This window comes from Cynocephalus volans, chromosome 6 (genome assembly GCF_027409185.1).
Source record: "Cynocephalus volans isolate mCynVol1 chromosome 6, mCynVol1.pri, whole genome shotgun sequence".
Taxonomy (NCBI): Eukaryota; Metazoa; Chordata; class Mammalia; order Dermoptera; family Cynocephalidae; genus Cynocephalus; species Cynocephalus volans.
The window spans coordinates 161252644-161273371 of NC_084465.1; the positions used below are offsets into that span (position 1 = coordinate 161252644).

Here is a 20728-nt window from a genome sequence, read left to right on the forward strand (position 1 = left end):
ACTTTCCCTAACATTGCCCATATGCACAAGCAGAGAACACTTCCACACCCACCATCAGACACACAAATCCTCAACATTCAGAACAAACACACAGGTAAAATATTCCTCCAAAACCCAAATAACAAACACCTAAACTCTTTGAGTATAGATGCATTACATCTCACAACCTCCACATACGCCCAACCCTATACACTCTAGCAAAAGGTCAGGACCTTCCCTTAATCCCAAATATCCACACAGACACAGCCGAACGACGTGTGAATACGCATATCAGAAATTCTCACCAACCGATGAAATACATAGCAACTCCCAAATTATACATCCATAAAAACACATTCTAAACGGATTCCCAAATAAAGACATACAACAAGCCATTCACACATCCTGTACTAGTCTGTTTCTGTTGCTTATAACAGAACATCTGAAACTGGGTCATTTAAGGAAACAAAATTTATTTCTTACACTTTCGGAAGCTTGGAAATCCACAGTCCAGAGGGTGCATCTGGTGAGGCCCTTATTCTGGGTGTGAACACTCTCTAGGGACCCACAGTGACCAGGGTATAACACGGTGAGAAGGGCAAGAGCAAGACGGCTGACCTCCTCACTTGCTCTCCTGTATGAAGCCCTCAGAACCACGCCCTAGAAAACCCATTAAATCATTATCCCATTACTCCATGAATGGGTCAATCCATTCACAGGACACAGTCCTTCCCATCCAATCACCTCTTAAAGGCGAACCTGCATAAAGAATAAGTATAATTTGTAACAATATATATACTAGTAATATTGATTTGATCAACATATGTCAACACTGAACCACCAAAATATGTACAATCAATTATGATTCAACAAAAATTTTAAAAAATAATAATAAAGGCCTGCACCTTCCACCACAATACTGGGGGTTAAGTTCCAATACTGGGGGTTAAGGGGGACATTCGAGCTACAGTACCCCCTGAGTTCCTATATTCCTCAAGAGGCCTACACACAAGTATATCACATTTTCAGATACACCGGACGACCCTGACTCTCACACCCCCAAAATCAAAAAACTTTCTCTCATCCTCAAATATACACACTGTCCCCCCAACCAACCTATAAGTATACACACATACATCTGTGTGATAAGTTTTACTAATACAATACGGATGTAGCATACAATTTAATTTACATACAATAATAACATATATATTCCTCTTTACTGTAAATTCCATTTAGGCAAATGATTTTCATGTAATGCTTTTGTTGATTTCTGCCAAATTCTCGCATCCACAGTCAACCCACACTTCCAAGTTAATCATGATTTCACATCAGACTATGAAAGAAAGCTACTCATTTAAGTTTGCAAAGTTGCTCACATCAGTGACAATTGAGTGTGGTCACAACACAAATGCTGTCTGGTAACTTCATGGTGACGGGTTTTATAAGTGAAGCAATGACATGTACATTACAACTTCACTCATTTTCAGTGACATGAGCTGCGTCTTCGCTGAATTGGATACGTCTTTTTCCTTTTATCTTTGGAGGGGAGCGGCTAGCCTGTATGGGGGATAATCGTTTTCAAACACTGAAGACGCAGGATACTGGAGACGTTTTCCTCCAGCTTTTGCACTGTTCGGAAAGTAGGAGATGCAGAGGTGACACACATTTATGTTCCCTGCATTATCACATTTCCCCCTCACTTGCAGTCCAGGCACGGAGAGAACAATGCGAGGAGCCCTGATGTGCTGCGTTTGTCACTTTCCCTGTGGTAAACATGGAAATGGCAGTTCCATACACTTAGGAGTGGGGGGTCTGAGCACCGTTCCACTGTTTTTATGTAACTGATTGGCGGATGACTCCACGGAGAACCGCAGCTAGAGCACACCGTGTCCCCTCCACGCATGCGCACCTCCTCGAGCGCGGCCGCCGCAGCGGACATTGGGAGCCGGTTGCCCGTCAACGCAGGAAGTCAGAGCCCCGCCCCTGAGGGCGTGCGCGTGCGCGGGGCTCGCCGGGGTTGCTGGGCAACGGCGTCGCGCTGGGGTCGCCGCGCTGGGGCGGAGCCGTGGTGGGGTTGGGAAGCTGCGGCGCGGCCCGAGGCTGTCCCCGATGGAGCAGTACCGCATCCTGGGCCGCATCGGGGAGGGCGCCCACGGCGTCGTCTTCAAGGCCAAGCACGCGGAGGTGAGGCGGGGCCGCGGCCGGGCCGGCGGGCGTGGACGCCACCTGCCCTCTGCCCCACGCGCCAACTCCTCCGTTCGGTCCTTGTGAGGCGGCCGTTCTCTCACTGCCCGCGGTCCGTTCCGCCTGCCTCCGCGCGGTTGTCTGGCCCCCGTTCACCCAGCGGCGGGACTGCGGGCCCCGGGCTGGTCCCAGACCCGCTTTCCCTCCGTGCTCCGATTGCGCCCCCGCCAGGAGGGCCTCGGCCTCTGGCAACCCGGCGGGGCCGCGTCCCCTCTCTTCCCGCCCTTCTCCCAGCCGGGGGTGGGTGGGCCGTGTCTCCTTCTTTCCTGCACAGACTGGCGAGATAGTTGCCCTCAAGAAGGTGGCCCTGCGGCGGCTGGAGGACGGCATTCCCAAGCAGGCCCTGCGGGAGATCAAGGCTCTTCGGGAGGTCGAGGACAGTCAGTATGTGAGTGGGGCCGGCGGCGTGGGGACGTTCCGAGGGGTCGCGTTCCGGCGCCTTCACTCCCCCCCCCCCCCCGTGCTCATTCATCAGCCCGTCACTTCCGTCCACTTGTGCACCCTCATTCACCTCATTACCTCATTCCTCACTCATTCCATCGCTCATTTGCCCACTTATTTCTTCACTTACTCATCATCATCCATTCATTCACCAGCTTGTTCTTTTCAAAGCATTTAGTGATTTCTAGTAATAACTGGCACCTGGAGAGCCCCTCACGTTCTGCAGGCTGTTAAATGTTCTGTGTACATTTGCGCGCTGAGTTCTCTTCACTGCTCTGCAAGGTAGGTTCCAGGCGCTGTTTCTCACTGGAGGGGACAAAGTGGGATCAGCAGCTCATGGGCCATCACTGGTCAGTGGAGGCACTGGCACAGGTGTGACTGCGGAGTCCAGACATTCTTCCCTTGGGGCCTCCTCTAGGCTCTTTACCCTGTGCTGGGCACTGGTGACACAGAGAGGAACTGGCCCAACCCAGCTCCTGAGAACTTAAGTGTGCCAAGGTAAACAGACAGAGGCAGCAGGGCCCACCTTGTGTGGTTCGTGCTGTGCAGCCCTGACACCTCTGACACTGGTGGCCTCAGTGTGTGTGATGTGTCTCCAGCTGTCCTAGCGCCTGAGAAGGTGTGGTTCCTGGTGCCCTTCCCTTTGTGCTGGGATTTAATGGCTCTAGAGGAAACAGGAGGTCCGTGTTCATGTATGTGTGTGCGTGTCCATTGATTTTCAGGTGAGCAGGCTGTGCTGGGGGACCAGATGCTGCCACTGAGTGACCTTCTTTAGACCTTTTCCCTGAGTGTTAGTGGAGACTTAGAGTGGGACGTGCCTTGTCTTGGGAGAGCAGAGCACCGAGCTTCCTGATTCTGAGTTCAGGTCCCATGTCATCTTCCCTGCCTGGTCCTCTGTTACACATGGTCTGGGGGTCTCAGGTGGTTGCATAGAGGGTCTGGCGTTGGGAGTCTGGGGACTGATGGGCTGCCCCACCCACAGGTGGTACAGCTGAAGGCTGTGTTCCCACATGGCGCAGGCTTCGTGCTGGCCTTTGAGTTTATGCTGTCAGATCTGGCTGAGGTGGTGCGCCATGCTGAGAGGCCGCTGGCCCAGGCACAGGTCAAGAGCTACCTGCAGATGCTGCTGAAGGGCGTCGCCTTCTGCCATGCCAGCAATATTGTGCATCGGGTCAGTCCCACAGTGGGCCAGGGGTGGGGCTTGGGGGGCTGACTCAGTTTGGAGGTAGGGTTAGCCCTTGAGGAAGGTGTAGTCAGAGGGGGACAGAGGTGGTCAGGACCTTTAGGTAAGCAGACCAGGTGTGTGGCCCTGGAGGAGGTGGGGCTGGGACTGACCTGGGTGGTCAGCCTGCCAAGCTCCCTGTCCCATGGTTCTGGGGGGGATTTGGGCAACTGATGCCTCTTTTGGTCCCCCCAGGACCTGAAACCTGCCAACCTGCTCATCAGCGCCTCAGGCCAGCTCAAGATAGCAGATTTTGGCCTGGCCCGGGTCTTCTCCTCAGACGGCAGCTGCCTCTACACACACCAGGTGGCCACCAGGTATGGAGGGCCAGATTCTCTCCAGCCCTCTTTCTGGGGATGAGGTGCTTCTGGGCCTTCAGAGGATGGAGCTGGGGTGACCTTCTGGAGCAGCATCCTTTTAGAGCAGTGGCCTGGCTATGACCACCAGCCCTCTTCCTCACAGGTGGTACCGAGCCCCCGAGCTCCTGTATGGTGCCCGCCAGTATGACCAGGGCGTTGATCTGTGGTGAGTTTCCTGTGGGCAGGCAAGGGATGATGTCGTCATGAATTTCTGTGAGGCTTTGGGGCTCTAAGCTGTTTGGTGGTCTTTTCCTTGGTCTGAGCTCTAGGTTGCCTTGGGGGTGTCTTCCCTGGTTTGGGTATTCTGAGCAGTTTGGGGTCAGTGTTCCGCACCACGACGTTTTTGCTGTGGGTGGGGAGGTGGTCTGAGGCTCAAGGTGGGGAGTGTCTGAGACGAATGTGATATCTCTGAGCTGGTCAGAGGCCTGTGTCCCTGGCTGTGAAGGCACTGAGCCTTTTGGGGAAGAGGATGGTTTGTAGCACCTGAGGTTCTGAGATTTGGGGGCCTGTCACAGTTCACTGTGTGGTGGAGATGCAAAGATTACTCAGAGCCCAAGTATGAAGAGCAATGAGAAGCCCGAAGGGGCTGCACCGAGACAAACTCCTTCCAGGAAGAGGAAGCAAGGCGCAGCCCCAAGTCGGTTTTTGCTTCAGCTTTTATTGTAAAGACAAGGAGGTTACAGAAGAAAAACAGATGGTTAATCAGTCATAGTAAGAACATAAAAGAACTGGCTATGAGACAATCTTCATCCAAGCGTGTATAGCTAAAAAATAGTTTAAACAATATATTATCAAAAGGAGTCATAAATCTAAGCTATGAAATGTACAAAAAGAAACAATAAGATATTTAGCAGAGTGCCTAACTTTAAAGAAACTGCTTAGGGCAGGAGATGGAACGTCCCCCATGTACTAACTAATCTACCAGAACATCCTTGAAAATTTTAACTTATGTACTTTCCCATCATTAACTTCTGCTGTACTAAGGGCAATTGCTTTAAGAATAATCCCTGTTCTGCCTCAGTGCTGTTATCCACATTAAAGGCTTTAGTTTTGTGTAAATTCTCTGGTCCTACATTCTTTCCTAAAGGTTTGGGCTTTGGCCCCATAGCTGTAGGCTTTGCCCTCCTAAACTAAGGACTTTGGTCCTGTAAAATTTACGTGTTTTAATTCTATCTTATTAATAACCTTTTAATCAATATCCTCTCCCGGGGCCATTTTACTGGCCTGCCCCAGAAAGTGCAAGGGGAGCTGTGCATCCTGGAGTGTGAGGCTCTGAGCAGTGTCGCAACTAACCGTTGGGGCTTTGCTCTGGGTTCTAGGGTTGAGGTCTTTGTTTGGGGGTCTGTACCCCTAGACATGAAGACTTTGGGCTGGCGTGCAGGGGTCTTGCCCCTGGTGTGAGGTTTGGAGCTGATGACAGTAGGTCTTTGTCCCATGGTGGGTGATCTCTGAGCTGCTTGGGGTTCTGTGTCCACAGGGCTGTGGGCTGCATCATGGGCGAGCTGTTGAATGGGTCCCCCCTCTTCCCGGGTGAAAATGACATCGAACAGCTTTGCTGTGTGCATCGCATCTTGGGTACCCCCAGCCCTCAAGTCTGGCCGGTTTGCAGGGGCCCTTGGTAGGGAGGGTGTGGGGCAGGTTTACTCCTTGCCCATCAACAAGTGGCTGCCTCCCCACGCTGCCACACCTTTTCTCTCATGGCCCCGACCCCTGTTGACCGACAGGGACCACTGTCCTTGCCCAGTTTGGGAGTTCCTCTTTCCTGCCATGCTGGAGGTGGGAGGGCCAGGTCCTGTCCTCTGCCCCTTCCCACCCCAGCACGCGCATGGCTTGGCGTCTCAGCAAGCTGGGTACCAAGCTGGTATCTAAGAGGGTGAGGGGTTGGAGGAAGGAATGGAAGAGTGAATGAGTGATAATGGGGACACATAGATGGGGAGCTGTGAGTGAGCTTGTGTTAGGGACAGGAGCTGGCCTCTAGGGGAGTGGCAAGGGTGGTGCCTGCTCTCATGTTCCCCCCTCCTCTTCCGTGTCCCAGGAGATCACTGAGCTGCCCGACTACAACAAGATCTCCTTTAAGGACAGGGCACCGGTGCCCCTGGAAGAGGTGCTGCCCGACGCCTCTGCTCAGGCCTTGGACCTGCTGGGCCAGTTCCTCCTCTACCCTCCTCGCCAGCGCATCCCAGCCTCCCAGGTAGAGTAAGGCCATGGTTTCTGCTTCTTTAGCTTTTCTCATCCCCGCCATTGCCCCAGTACTCTGTACTTGATAGCTGTGTGACCCCATCGTGTCAGCAACCCTCAGAACCTCTGATGGGTGGGGATGAGAACCAGGCATCCCGGACACCTGCACTGTACCCAGGACCCCCAGGGGCCTCAGCAGCTGTGCCTCTCATGAGCAGACTCCACTGGACATCCCCAGTGTTCCCCGAAAGGCTGCAGGAGAGCAGCGATGACCTGTTAGAGGGGCATGCCCATCTCTCAGGAGAGCACAGGTCCAGGTGGATGGGTCCTGGTCTGTCTCAGACCATGTGGCAGATACAGCAAGAGAGTTGTAGGGGACTTGCTCCTTTATTCCTGCAGCAAATATTTATTGAGCATCTGGCATGTGCTGGGCATTATCCTGGGCCCTAGAATAGACAGAGAAGAGCAGACCTGCCTCTCCCCCGTGTCGAGGCAGCTTCAGGCCCAGAGGGTCACAAGAGGGCCTGCCCCTTATCTGTGGGAGCCCGAGAGGGATGCGGGGCCAACTGTGGGGTCTAGCAAGGCTTCCTGGAGGAAAGGCGGGTTTAAGCATGAAGAGGTGTTTGAGGAGGTGTGCACCAAAGAGAGAAATGGTGAGCAATGGCCTGGAGAGGAGGCCCAGGAAGGTAGGTGTGGCTGGAAGGCAGGGAAGTACAGTGAGGATGGCAGGAGCCACAGGCTGATGGTGTCAGGGCCTCTCTCAGGCATACCTGTCTCTCCAGCCTGATGGCCACTGTTCCCAGCCACACTCAGCACCACGCATGTCCTCTCAGTCCCCACCCAGCTCCCCTGTCAGTCTCAGTCAGCAGCTCCTGTGGGCTCTGCCTGCACAGTGCACCCAGCCGTCTGCCCATTTCTCCCCCAGATCGCCCCCAGCACCTGCATCCCTCCTCCTCCAATTGATCTTCTCTCCACCTGGCAGAGACAGTGGCCTTGTCCCAGCAAAGCTGGTCACAACCCTCCTCTGCCAGGGCCTGTGGCTCCCTCTAACTCAGGAAAAGCCAAGGCCCTTCTGATGGCCCACAGGTATGGTGTCCTTGGGCACCATCACTTCTTGACCCTGCCTGCTGGTGTCCCCCTTGCCCATTCCTCTCCAGCCCCACAGCCTCGTCCATGTCCTGGAACACACTGGGACACTCTCTGGGCTGGAGCGCTCTTCTCCAGGTATCCTGGCGCCTGCTCACCTCTTGCAGGTCATTGCTCAAATGTCCCCTGTCAAGTGGCCTTCCCTCACCACTCTTCAAATCTGCAGCCTTTCTCCAGTATTCCTCATGCCCCTCTCTTGCTTTCTCTTTTCAACAGCACCAATTGTTATCTGACATACTGTATATTTTACTCCATTTTCTTGTTTATTATCTTCCCCCTACCCCTCCGCCTATGTCAAAAAGGCAGAGCTTTTGTTTGCTTTGGTAACCGCTGTGTCCCCAGCCTCCGGAACAGAGCTTCAGACACAGTGGGCACCCAGGAAAGCTCTTCCGAGTCAGCTGGAGGCATGAGTGGGTGAAGGAAGACGTTAACGGTCACCCTCAGCCTGAGGCTGGGGACAGGGAGGTGACTGGTTTCCTTCTGCTGTCCCTTACTCACCACCCCCAGGCCCTTCTGCATCAGTACTTCTTCACAGCTCCCCTGCCTGCCCACCCATCTGAGCTGCCGATTCCCCAGCGCACAGGGGGACCCGCCCCCAAGGCCCCCCCAGGGCCCCCACACATCCGTGACTTCGATGTGGACCGGCCTCTTGAGGAGTCGCTGTTGAATCCGGAGCTGATTCGGCCCTTCATCCTGTAGCAGGGAGATGCTGGCCCAGGCCCTGACTGCCTCCCTGCCAGGGCCACCGGGCTGCTTGTTCCTCTGCCTCCTGCCTGGCTTGACTTTCCACGGCCTCCCCACAGCCATACTGGGCCCACTCCACACCTCGCCCTGCTCCTACCGTGTCCTACTCTTCAGCCCTCGTGAGGGCTGGTCTCAAGGAGGCAGAGGTCATGTTCCCAGCACATGAGGATGTCCAGTCCAGCAGAGGAGGCCCGCGGCTTGTACTCAGTTGGCCTCACATCTGTACACTAGTGACTTGTAAGTCAGAAACAGATCTCTGCTGCCGTCCAGGGACCACCCTCGGATAGTGGCCATGCCGGCCTGTGCTGATTCTCAAGGCCCTGCGTCCTGGTCAAGGACATCCCTGTTAGAAACATCTGGGAGAAGGGTAGAGAGTAAGATGTCCTCATGTTGGAAACTCAAGTGGGAAGGAGGATTTTGGTTTAATTTTGTTCTAGTTCAGTATTTGAGATTTATTATAAAAGCCCCAAGTGGCTCTGCCTATGTCTGCTCCTCCTCTATTCATCTCATGGTCCTAATTTTTTCGTGGGTCACTGAGATCGTAGCTCTAGTTATGGCCACTCTTACCCTGAGGGCTTCCTGGGTGCCTCATATGACTGAGCGCTCATTTGGAAGTGGGGTGGACAGAAGTCTCGACCCAAGGATGGCTCAAGATCCAGCAGGCGACCCACGCACATTAGGCCGGGTTACCACCGTCTGCTCCCTGAGGATGAGGGGGAGCCAGAGCAGCTGTGTGAATAAGGAAATAGGCACTCCTGCAGTTAATTTATGAATTCAGTAAACCCCAGTCTAATCCCAGCCAGTTCTTTTTCCTTATGTCATAATAATTTGATAAAGATGATTCTAAAAAATATATGGAAATGCAAAGGGCCAAGAGGAAGAATCAAAGCAGAAGAAGAGGAAATGATGAAAAGACTTGCTCTGTCAGATATCAACACGTTTTGTAAGGTTATGTAATAATTAAGACTGTGGTATTGATTCAGGGATAGGTAAACATAGACAGACGAGAGAAACTTATTTTCAGCAATCTTTTATTCTTAAGATGTTTGCTTTATGCTTCATGTGGATACATGCTTCTGGGAGCACCGAGGATACCAAAGTGACTAACACTGCTGCAGCTGCCAGCCTCCAAGCACTTAGTGGGAAGACACAACACGGTAAACCCCAGTTGCTGCTCTCAGGAAAGTCTGATGTTTTCATGATCTGACCTCTGTTTATTTCTCCAGCCACATCTGCAGACTCTAAGCTCCAGTCAGCCTTAGTTAATTTCTGGTAGTTCTCACCTCTGCATAAATGGGAGCCTGCACTTAGGCTTGATGTGTTTGGAAACAGTTTAAATAAGATGTGGTCAACTGATGAAAAGCTCATTTGGTGATTATCAGTTGAGGCCTTAGGTTTTTTCTACAAAAGCTTTTCAAGCAGCGTACATTGTACAGTGATAACCAGGCACATGAGGAGACAAGAATGTAAATAAGCAGCACAGACAACAGAAAACAGACTAGGTATTCCAGGTAGTGGACTCACCAGACATACACTGTGTAACAGCTGTACTCTGTCCAGGATGCTAAGTAATTTACTAAATTTCTAGAGTTATATCAAATCTAGAATGAAGCGTATACAATTTCTAAAACTACAAGGAATAATGGAATAATAAAAAATACTTGCTACAACACAGGTACAAATATCTAGCACATAGATGATAGTTTTAAACTAAAAAATATTAGTAACATAAAGAATAAATGCTCCAGCTGAAACAAAGATTGTTATCTCAATTAGAAGGAGAATGAAATTATGTGGTATTTCCAAGAGAAGTCTAAAATGTAGATACCAAAAATTTGCAAGTAAGAGGATAAAACATTTACCATGTACACACAAACCAAAAATCTGGTATAGTTATTTGATATCAAACAATAGGTTTTAAGGCAAAGAACAGTTAATATCAAACAAAAGATTTTTCTTTTTTTTTTCTTTGTCTTTTTTGTGACTGGCCGCACCACGCTCAGCCAGTGAGCGCACCGGCCATCCCTATATAGGATCCGAACCCGCGGCGGGAGTGCTGCTGCGCTCGAGAGTGCGGCACGGGGTTGGCCCCAGACAAAAGATTTTAAGGCAAAGAGCATTGCTAGAGATAAACACGTTCAATGCTAATGATATTAAATCTATTGGCAAAATTTTCTCTAAATTAGTATTCACATAATAATATAGTCTCAAAATTTAAGATGAATATAAATCACAGTAACAGAACTAAAAACCAGAAAGACAAATCCACTTCCAAAGCGTTAGATTTAAAATAGCTCTCCAAGAAACAGGAGGCCAGTCCAAGTGTAGTTGTGTTCACAACTAATCAGTCACAACCAGTTGCAGATTTCCTTGCTCCTTTTCCGTTTCTGCTGCTTCACTTGACTAACCCAAACAAACAGGAAAAGACAGAACAATTCGGAATGTAGTTTGCCTAAGAGGATGAACATATTGACCTAATGCTTGTATATTTTAAATAAAAACAAATCCAGACTTGAGAGGCTATTTGAAAAGCCTGCTGCAGTACAGAGAGCACTCCAACCTCAGGATCTGCAAGCATCTCCAAATCAACAAAGGGCTTTGCTTCCATAGAGAGGTGAGCAGGGCAGCAGTGGGGAGAGCAGGCAGCGTAATCAACGTGGTTTAACAGGACGTGTTTATTTCGTTGCTCACCAGGTTCTTGGAATGAGCTGTTACGGGAGCATGTCTACATCTTAGCGCTTGTTTAAGCTTAGGGGCGAGCCAAAGGTTAGGGGCCTAAGGCGGGGAGAGAATCCTGACTAAAGGTTGGTCAACTCAAGTCAGTGGGTAAGTAACAGGCAATAGTGAACACTTGGTCAACAACAGAAAACCAAACAACACAGGATACACATTCTTCTCAGGCACATGCAAAACACAATAAATCGGGCCAGCCCGTGGCTCACTCGGGAGAGTGTGGTGCTGACAACACCAAGTCAAGGGTTAAGATCCCCTTACCGGTCATCTTTAAAAAAAAAAAAAAAAAAAAGACAAAACACAATAAATCGATCATAGACTGGGCCATAACAAGTCTCAACAAATTTCAAAGGATCAAAATGATCCAAGGTGTGTATTTTTTTTACTCTAATGTAATTAAGCTAGAAACCTGGAAGATAACATAATTACAAATATGTCTGAAAATTAAGAAATACACTTCTAAAATAACCCATGGATCAAAGAAGAAGAAGCAACAATGCAAGATGGAAAATGTTATGAACTGGCTGATACTAACGTTACAACATAGCAATTCTTGTGAGATACAGCCACAGCAGTGCTTAAAGGTTAATTTATAATCCTGATGATATGGATATAATATCAAAAAGGCTGTGACTAAGCCGTGCATCCATCACAAGTTTAATAAAGAAAAGCAGTTACATCTAAATAGAAGGAAATAAACAGGAAGAGAAATTAACAAAACAAAAAAGGTATGATGTGGAAGAACAAAGCCAAAAAATTTATTCTTTCAAGAGATTAATAATGTCAAAGTGGGTGATGCTGATCAAGAAAGAGAAGGCACAAACTATCAATATCCGAAATGAAAAAGGATTCAGAAGAATAATATTAGGAATAACTTCATGTTTATAAATTTGAAATTTGGTAAAATAGACAAATTCATAGAAAAGTTCAACTTACAATAGGCAAAAACAAAAAAACCCAAAGTGTCTTAAAACTATTAAACGGAACCTCCAAATCAGAATATTTTCATGATGCAACCACCAGGCTCGGATAGCTTCACTGCTAATTTCTACCAATCATTTAAGAGAAAGTGCCAAGATGCCAGAGAATAGAAGAGAAAGCCTACTCAGCTTATTTTGTAACATCAGCGATAGTCTTGATACCAAGATTCAACAAGGATATTACAGAAAAGAAAATTGCATGATTACTCTTACTCATGAGTGTAAAAACATATCATGGCTTGGTAACAGTTGTTTGAAGTAATGAAAGAATATCTGTTAACTGAGAATTTTTACCCAGCAAAAATATCTTTCAAAAATAAAGGAAAAATAAGGCTGGCTGGTCAGCTCACTCAGAGTGTGGTGCTGATAACACCGAAATGAAGGGTTTGGATACCCTTACTGGCCAGCCGCCAAAAAATAGTAATAATGATAATAAAACAAAGAAAAAAACCTTTTTCAGACATATAAAAACTGGAAAGAATTCGTTTCTAGCTGATTCACTCTAGAAGACGGCAGAAGGAAAATGATACCGATGGAAATCTGCATCTACTCAACAAATCAAGAGCACCAGGAATGGTAACTCCTTGGGCAAATATTGCTGTTTTCTCTTACTATTTAAATATTTGGTCGGATTCTCCAGTGAAACCATCTGGGCTTATAAAGTTCATCAAAAATCAGGAAAGTCTCAGAAATTGTTGCAGTCAAGAAGAACATGAGACATGACATAATGAGACAAGATATGTATTAAACAACCCAAATAGTATATGAGTCAAAGAGAAAGTCTCAAGGGAATTTCTTTTTTTAAAGTATTGAACTGAGTGAAAATGAAAACACGATGTATAAAAGCAGTACTCATGTGGAAAGTTATAGCACTAGCTGCATATATTAGAAAAGAAGAAAGGCATTTAGTGAATCACCTCAGTTTTTACTTTAAGAAACTTGACAAAAAAGAGAAAATTAAGTCCAAAATATGCAGAAGAAAGGAAATAATACAGATCAGATAGAACAAACAGGAAAAAAAAAGTGAAACTGAAAGCTGATTCACTGAGATCTATAAAATCGATAAACATCTAGCCATACTGATCAAAGGGAAAAAGAAGAAAAGACACAGAATACCAATACTGGGAATGGGAAAGATGTTATCATTACACAGATATTTAAAAGTATCATCAGAGAGTATTATGAATTTTGTGCTGATAAAGTCAACTTAGATAAAATGGGCTAATTCCTTGAATGACAGAAATTACCAAAGCTCACTCAAGAAGATATTGATAACCTGAGTAGCCCCATATCTATTAAGGAAATAGAAATTATAATTAAACTTCCCACAAAGAAAACTTCATTATATAAAAACATTAAAAATATAAAGAAAATAAGAAAAACCAAAAATGAAAATATATTGTCCTTATTCTGACCTTGAAACTGCAATTTACTCTGAACTTTACTCCGATACTGATTCTGACCCATCCTGATCTTTAACTTGGGCTTGAAACTGACCTTAATGATAAACCTGACCTAGATCCCCCATCTTGATCCTCACCATGTCCTTGAACTTGATACTGACCCCACACTCGCCCTGACCTTACTCTGACCTTTGGTTAACCCTGTTCTGACACTACATTGGCCCTGAACATTTTCCTGACCCTGATCCTGATGCCAAAAATCATGCCTCACCTTCACCTTGATCCTGAACCTGAGACTGAACCAGACACTCACGATCAAACTAATTCTGAACCTCAACCTTACTCTGTCCCTAAAAATAAACTTTATCCTGACAATTGTCATCACATTTACCCACCCTGAATTTGAACCTGACCTTGAACCTGACCCTCGCTCTGACACTCAACCTTTTTATAACCCTGGTTCTTAACACTGTACATGATCATCAATCTGACCCTGCTCTGGAACTAGACAAAACCTGTTCCTATTACTGAACTTCACCTGACATTGATGCTAATCCAGATACTGACCCACACTGACCCTGGACCCTCAATCAATCCCATCTACACAAGACATTAACCCTGACCCACCCTGACCTTGTACTTGACCCTAAACCTGACTCTTGACCTTCAGCCTTACACTGAACCCAACAACCTGAATCTGACAATTAACCTTATCCTCATGCTTAACTTGATCATCACCCTGACCTTGATTTGACCTTGACCCTGACCTACACACTCACTCTCACCCTCATCCAATTCTTTGGCAGACTCTGATACACTACCCTTACCCCCACCTGACTTTGAACTTAACCTTAAACCTGCCCATGACCCTGAAACTTGTTCTCATATTTACTCTCTCCCTAACCCTAGCCCATTTCTGACCTTTATCCTAACCATCACCCTGACTCTGACTGCACTTGACCTGGAACTTAACCTTGACCATGAACTTGATCCTCACCTTCACCCTGACTCTCATCTTACTCTGATGCTCACCATGACCGTGATCCTGACCCTGATGATTAACATGACCCTAACACTCACCCTGACCTTGGCCCTGACAATGACATAGCTCTCACACTGATCATGACCCTGAACCTGATACCACCCCAGAACATTTATCCTTAATGGGACACTCACCCTCAGTCAAGTTCAGGGACCCTAATCCTGAACATCAACCTCACACTCACCTTGACTCTGGAATTGACCTTGAATCCTATCCAGAACTGGACATTCACTGTCAACCTGAATGAGACTGTCAATTTTACCTCCCCTCACTCTGTCATTGACCATGTCCTTACCCTGACCAAACCTATCCCTGATCTTGACCTTGACCATAAACTGATCCTGACCCTCTAATGTATCCTCATCCTGACCTTCACACTCATCTTGACCTTCAGCTTGATTTTGAACCCAACCCTAACCCTAAAACTTCCCTCACACTAATTTTGACCTTGAGCCAGATTCTGACACTGAACATGGCCCTGACCTCTCCTTTACTTTGATCCTTAACTTGACACAGTCCTTTATTCTGAACTGGACACTCTCCCACATTCTGATCCTCATCTCTCTGTGTCTGATCTCAACCTCATCCTAGCAATGACTCTGACCTCGAACTTGATCTTGACCTTCACTCTGCCCTTCACTTTTACTTTAAATCTGATCTGAACCTGTATAGGCCAGGACCAAGACCACATGAGGTCCATGGCTGGTATCAAGGCTAGCATAAAAGCCAAGGTGAGGGTCAGGGCAGGGCTTGCACAAGGGACAGCGCCAAGGTGAGAGGGAGGCTGAGAGTCATTGTGAGGGTGACTGCAAAGGTCAGGGTGAGGGTGAATGTTAGGTGAGGACAAGCACCAACATGAGGGCAAAACCAGGCGAGGGTGAGGAACAGGGGTCAGGCTCAAGTTCATAGTGAGGGTGAGAGTCAAAGAGAATGAGGGCAAATGTAAGAGCCAGGGCAAAGACCAGGTTGAGGGCAAAGGTTCAGTTGAGGTCAAGGATAAGGGAGATGGCAAAGCCAGGCCAGGGGAAGGCCAGGTGAACTGCCAGGGCTAGTGCAAGTACAAAGTTCAGGGCCCAAGTGAAGGCAAAGAAGGGGTCCAGAGCGAGGATGAGAGTCATATGGCAAGGGCGAGGGGAGGGCAAAGGTGAGAGCAAGTAAGTGCAAGGACCTAGGCCAGGGCAATGACCAGGGTGAGGGCCAGGGCCAGTGCCAAAGCCAAGACAAAGGCCAGGGTGAGGGTCAGAGTTGAGGCCAGGCCTGGGACAGATGTAGGCGAGGGCACAAGTGACAGTCAGGACTCCTGTGACCAGTGGCTGTGACCAGGACCAGGGCAAGGATGAGGGCCAAGACCAGCATTAGAGAGAAAACCAATGGTAGGGAAAGGGATAGTGAGGGTCAGTACGATGGGCAGGGCCAGGACCCTGCCCTCTGGGAGGTTCAGGTAGTGGTGAAGCAACAGTGAAGGCCAGGGACACAGTGAATGTCAGGGTCATGAGGGCTGAAGTAAGGGCAGCAACAGGTGTAGGGGTAGATGGCAGATGGTGGCCAGCACCGGTCAGAGTCAGGATGAGGAGCAGGGTCAGGGTGAAGGCCCAGGGTGAAGACCAGGGTCAGGCCCAGGTCAAAGGTGAGGTCGAGAAAGCGAGAGCAAGGTCAAGGGGCAGGGCCGGCGTCCAGTGCAAGGTCCAGTGCAAGGGAGCAGGTCAGACCGAGGGCCAGGACAAGGGTTTAAAACAGGGTTGGTTCAGTGCGAGGATCAGGACGAGCGCGAGGGCAGAGGCAAGTTGGCAGTCAGGGAAAGAGGAGCCGGCCGGCACTTAAGAGAGTTAGCGGAGTGGGCTGGGCGTGGCTGTCGGGGCGCGGCGGGCTGGGCGGGAGCAGGAAGGGGCCGGGCCGGGAGGGGCGGAGCGGGGCGGGCTGGGCGGAGCCGGCGGGAGCGGGGCGGGCTGGGCGGGAGCAGGAAGGGGCGGGAGCCGGGGCCAGAGGGGGGGGCGGGAGCAGGAAGGGGTCGGGGCGGGAGCAGGGGCTGGAGGGGGGGGCGGGAGCGCGGCGAAGGCGGCCGGGCTGGGCGGAGCCGGCGGGATGGACCCGCAGCTGGGTCGGGACGAGCTGCTCCGCGTCTTCTCCTTCTTGGAGGCCCCAGACCGTCTCTGCGCCTCGCAGGTGGACAAGGTGACGCGCTCTGTGCAGGGCGAGAGGCAGGGCCTGGGCTTGTGGTCGCCGGCGCGTCCGCGGCCGGGGCTTCTCCTCTGGACCCTCGGTCTCCCTGTCCGTGGGGGAGGCTGTCGGTCTGCTCTGAATCCGTGAAGCGGCGGGAGTCGCTCGTGGTCCCGGGCGGAGACCTCGGCGTCCTCGGGAGGCTCTAGCGACCGTCCCTTCTCCTGCGCTGGGCGCCTGTGAACCAGACGCAGGCTCCCTGCCATCAGGGTTCACCCCTAAAATTGGCTTAGAGACCGTTTTTCTTTGCATTCTCGCCTTTTCTGGAATGTTCTGGGACTTCCTTCCTGGGAGCTTTTCTTTTACCCGTTCCCTGTGCCCGGACGGCCACACTCCCGGTTCTCCCCGTGATGGTGATGCTGATGGCTCCGCATCCTGCCGGCTCAGAGGTGTCCGTCCCCAGCCACTCGCACCCCCCCGTCCGTCGTTTCCTTCATGCCGGTGCTCACGAAATAAACACTGGTGGAGTGAGCTTGTCCCGTGGGTTCCCCGCTGTGCACCGCCCTGTGTTACAGGCACGCTGTCTTCTTCCCCCGAGGATTCCGCAGAACTGTAATTTCGTGATTATTTGTATCGTGTATTTGTTTAGTATCGGGTTTTCCCTGCTAAATCCGTTCTTAAGAGAGGGAGTTTGTACTTTTCATCACTGTCTCTGTCACCCAGTGTGTGCCTTGATGGTTAAGTTCTCTCAGTAAATATTTGTTGAGTAAATGAATTTCTTTAAGGAACTTAAAATACATATTATATCGTTTTACAAAAAGGTTAATAAGCAGATCCTTGCTAGAATACCGTTATTATCCTTTTTTTTTTTTTTGTCTTTTTCGTGACTGGTACTCAGCCAGTGAGTGCACTGGCCATTCCTATATAGGATCCGAACCTGGGGCTGGAGCGTCGCTGCGCTCCCAGCGCCGCACTCTCCTGAGTGTGCCATGGGCTCGGCCCCTGTTATTATACTTTTAAGTGTATCAAGTGAAATATTGGGCTTTCGCCCTCATATTTACTCATCAGGATACTGAATATCACACAGTGATTTGCCCAAGGTCACCCATGGAGTTATGCACAGAGCTGGAATTGGATCCCTAGCTGTTTCCATGGCAGTAGGCTAGGGGTAACTTAGGGGACAAGTTTGAAAGGGAGGTGCCCAATACCCTATGGTAGCACCAGTTTCCCCAGGTCATAGTTTCCTCATAGGTAAAATGAGGTCAGTAATCCCTGCCTCACGGTGTCATTGTGAAGGCCAGGAGCTAACAGAAGGATCCTTAAAGGTGGGTAGCATTTATTTTGCAGGGTGTATTGTGTATTACAATTCTCTGTCTGGGAAACAAGATCTCAGTTGGGTTTTGAACTAGGAACTATAGAAAGGAGAGAGAGAGAAAGGATATACAGAGAAAATGCACAGATCATCTTGCCTGGTTTGAGTTTGCAGAATATAAACTTTACACTTCTGCCAGCCAAAAAGACTTCTTAAAGGCGTAGGAACTTTGAGTTGGCAGGTGAATGAGGGCTGTTGAAGGGGTCGCTTGGGCTCAGAGAGGGTGGTCATTGCTTCTGCCCGGGCTTGGAAAGCCACATGTCTGGGATGGGACCCTCAGAGGTTCTGGCCCACCGAAGGCTCTAGAGAGTTGCCCACTGAAGCTGTGTAGGCTCCAGAATTCTGGACGTCTTAGCTGGAGAGGGTAGGAAGTTCCATGAGGCAGGCCTGGGCCTGAGGGGGGGAAAGGTCTGGCACCCTGTTCCCTATTCTGTGAAACTGTCCTGACCCTCCTGGTAAACACTACTGCAGAAAGCAGTCGTGGGAGGATAGTCTGTGTAGAGGATACAGGACAGCCTGGGAGGCTGGAGGCTGCCCTCATTCTGCCGTCCAGCATTTCTGGGACATCCCCTTGGCCCGTGCCTTAATTTACTTCATTGCAGCTGCCTTCTTACCAGGCATACTTCTCTGCTTTCAGGTCCAAACCTTCCTTCTCACAGTAGCCAAAGTGATTTTCTGAGATGCAGTTTGACCCTTCCACTCTCCTCTTCAAAATTCTCAAGTAGCATCTCACTGTTTTTGCCATTACAACTTTTGGGAGTTGGTCTAAGCCAACCTTCAGCTCCTTTTTCCATTCTTCTCCACCCAGAATCCTATGTTCTAATTAAGACAAATTACTCATTCATCTTTTCCACCCTTAGGAATATTCGCCCAGCTGTTGTGTCTCAGCAATGCCGCAGCCACGTAAAGAACCGCTACTCATTCTTTGAGACTTGATCAGTCATCACTTCTCTGAGTCCCTTGGCACCCCACCCTTTACCCCCATTCAGTTGCTCATTCTGCCCTTTCTCGTTCATTATTTGATTGTTTTTGATTATTCAAATATGTCTCTAGCTCTACCTCAGGGTGCGTTTTCTTGAGTGCAGGGACTGAGTTTGATTCAGCTTCTTGTCCCCTCCACAGGGCCTGGCAGGCTAGGTGCTCACTGCCTGTTGTCTGACCACACACTTCTCTCCTCCTCGTTCTAGGTCTGGAATGAGGTTTCAAGGACCAAGGAACTGTGGAGGTGAGTGAAAGAAGAGCCATATGTGGTCCTGCAGAGGAGCGGTGGGTGCACTGGTTAAGGCTTCTGAGCATCTGAATTTCTGGCTCTGTTGAGTGCATAAGAAAGGATTATCCACGATCCCTACCAGTAGGAGAATCCTCCCTGGTTAGGGATGTAGCTGTTTTTCTAGAATATTGAAATATGAAAGATTATATTAATCAAATGGGAAATAAGGTGGGGCCATCAAACTCAGGGGCAGAAATATACAGCAAATGAATGCAGCTGGCTGATAGAAGACAGATCAACAGAAATATGATCAAGCTGCCTTTATTTTAATTCAGCTTTGGTGTAACAACATAGCAACACAAACTTGTATGGTATTAGAAGTTATAAAGATCAAATGAAAAAAATAAAGTTGAAAATAAAAGACATTTTAATTGTCAAGTTATTAATTTTTTTTTTTTTTTTACTAATTCATTTCTTTGGAACCTGACATCTTTTTTTTTTGTACCAAGGTATAACTGTCACTGGCTGGCCGGTTAGCTCAGTTGGTTAGAGCATGGTGCTGATAACACCAAGGTCCAGGGTTCGATTCCTGTATCAGCCAGCTGCCAAAAAAAAAAACTGTCAGATCTTGTTGCAGAATACAGTGCTGCTCTAACTGCCAACTAGGAACTATAATTGTAGCCACTCATGATGGAGAACAGCTGTTCACACATTGTCTTTGAAACATGGAAAGACTCTTTATTTTTAGGATGACTGTGCCTTGAGATATTTGGGACATCGGGAATGCCAGTCTTGCCATATTTAGTTTGCAGTATCATATAGCGCTATTCCATTTGTTGGTTTTTATTAAGTTTTTATTACTAATATTAACTACAAAAACAGTACTAATCTCTAGCCAGTTTTGAAGTAAGAGAACTTTTATGAGAATTTGGTCTTTATCTGTACAATTGGGGGAATGTAGTCTAGATATAACATTCAGTTCCAGAAAGTGATTTTTCTATAGGAAAGTGGACAAGATTATGTCTTAGCAAATGCGTTTCTCAAAGAAATTGTTTCACTAGGAATAAATGAATTGACTCACGTATTGTAACTATTTGTGGAGGTCCTGGCCCAAGAATATTTACATGTTTAAAGAGGTGTGATGCCAATCCCAACCCTAGTCTTTGTTATCTTTCCTCATAAGCCAGGGTAGGAATTTTCTGAGTGAAATGTATTTCTTTGAGCAGTTCAAGAATATTCTCTTCAGCACATCACCTGACTTCCAGGTACTGTTCATATGTTACCATCCTGTGCCTCCAGGTTCCTCATGCAAATTGTTCAGTTGTCTGCAGGCCAAATCATGAATAGGTTTTCAGTTCATTACTATTTTATAGTTTTGGTGTCATCCCTTGTGTTTGTATCCTTGAGTACTGTCCTTATAAAAACACTGGGTTTATGTTTCTTAAGCTCAGACAACAGCATTCCAAAGGCATCATGACCTGTGGACACATGCATGTGTCATTTCCTGATGCTGTG

The 20728-nt window shown here is 48.4% G+C and overlaps 1 protein-coding gene, 1 non-coding gene and 1 pseudogene across 2 annotated transcripts; all 3 read left to right on the forward strand.

Annotated features, from left to right (window-relative positions):
- Nucleotides 1-2010: 2010 nt before the first annotated feature.
- Nucleotides 2011-8799, forward strand: LOC134380232 (cyclin-dependent kinase 20-like). Its single transcript, XM_063099887.1, has 8 exons — nt 2011-2166; nt 2501-2614; nt 3650-3838; nt 4085-4206; nt 4352-4414; nt 5726-5849; nt 6284-6439; nt 8080-8799. Exons 1-8 carry the CDS (start codon nt 2092-2094, stop codon nt 8269-8271), a joined length of 1035 nt encoding a protein of 344 aa, XP_062955957.1. The 5' UTR covers nt 2011-2091; the 3' UTR covers nt 8272-8799.
- Nucleotides 8800-16552: 7753 nt separating this feature from the next.
- Nucleotides 16553-20728, forward strand: part of LOC134381115 (F-box/WD repeat-containing protein 12-like) — a 36533-nt pseudogene continuing 32357 nt past the window's right edge.
- On the forward strand, nt 19741-19814 carry TRNAI-GAU (transfer RNA isoleucine (anticodon GAU)). Its single transcript has one exon. It is a non-coding gene; the product is annotated as a tRNA-Ile (tRNA).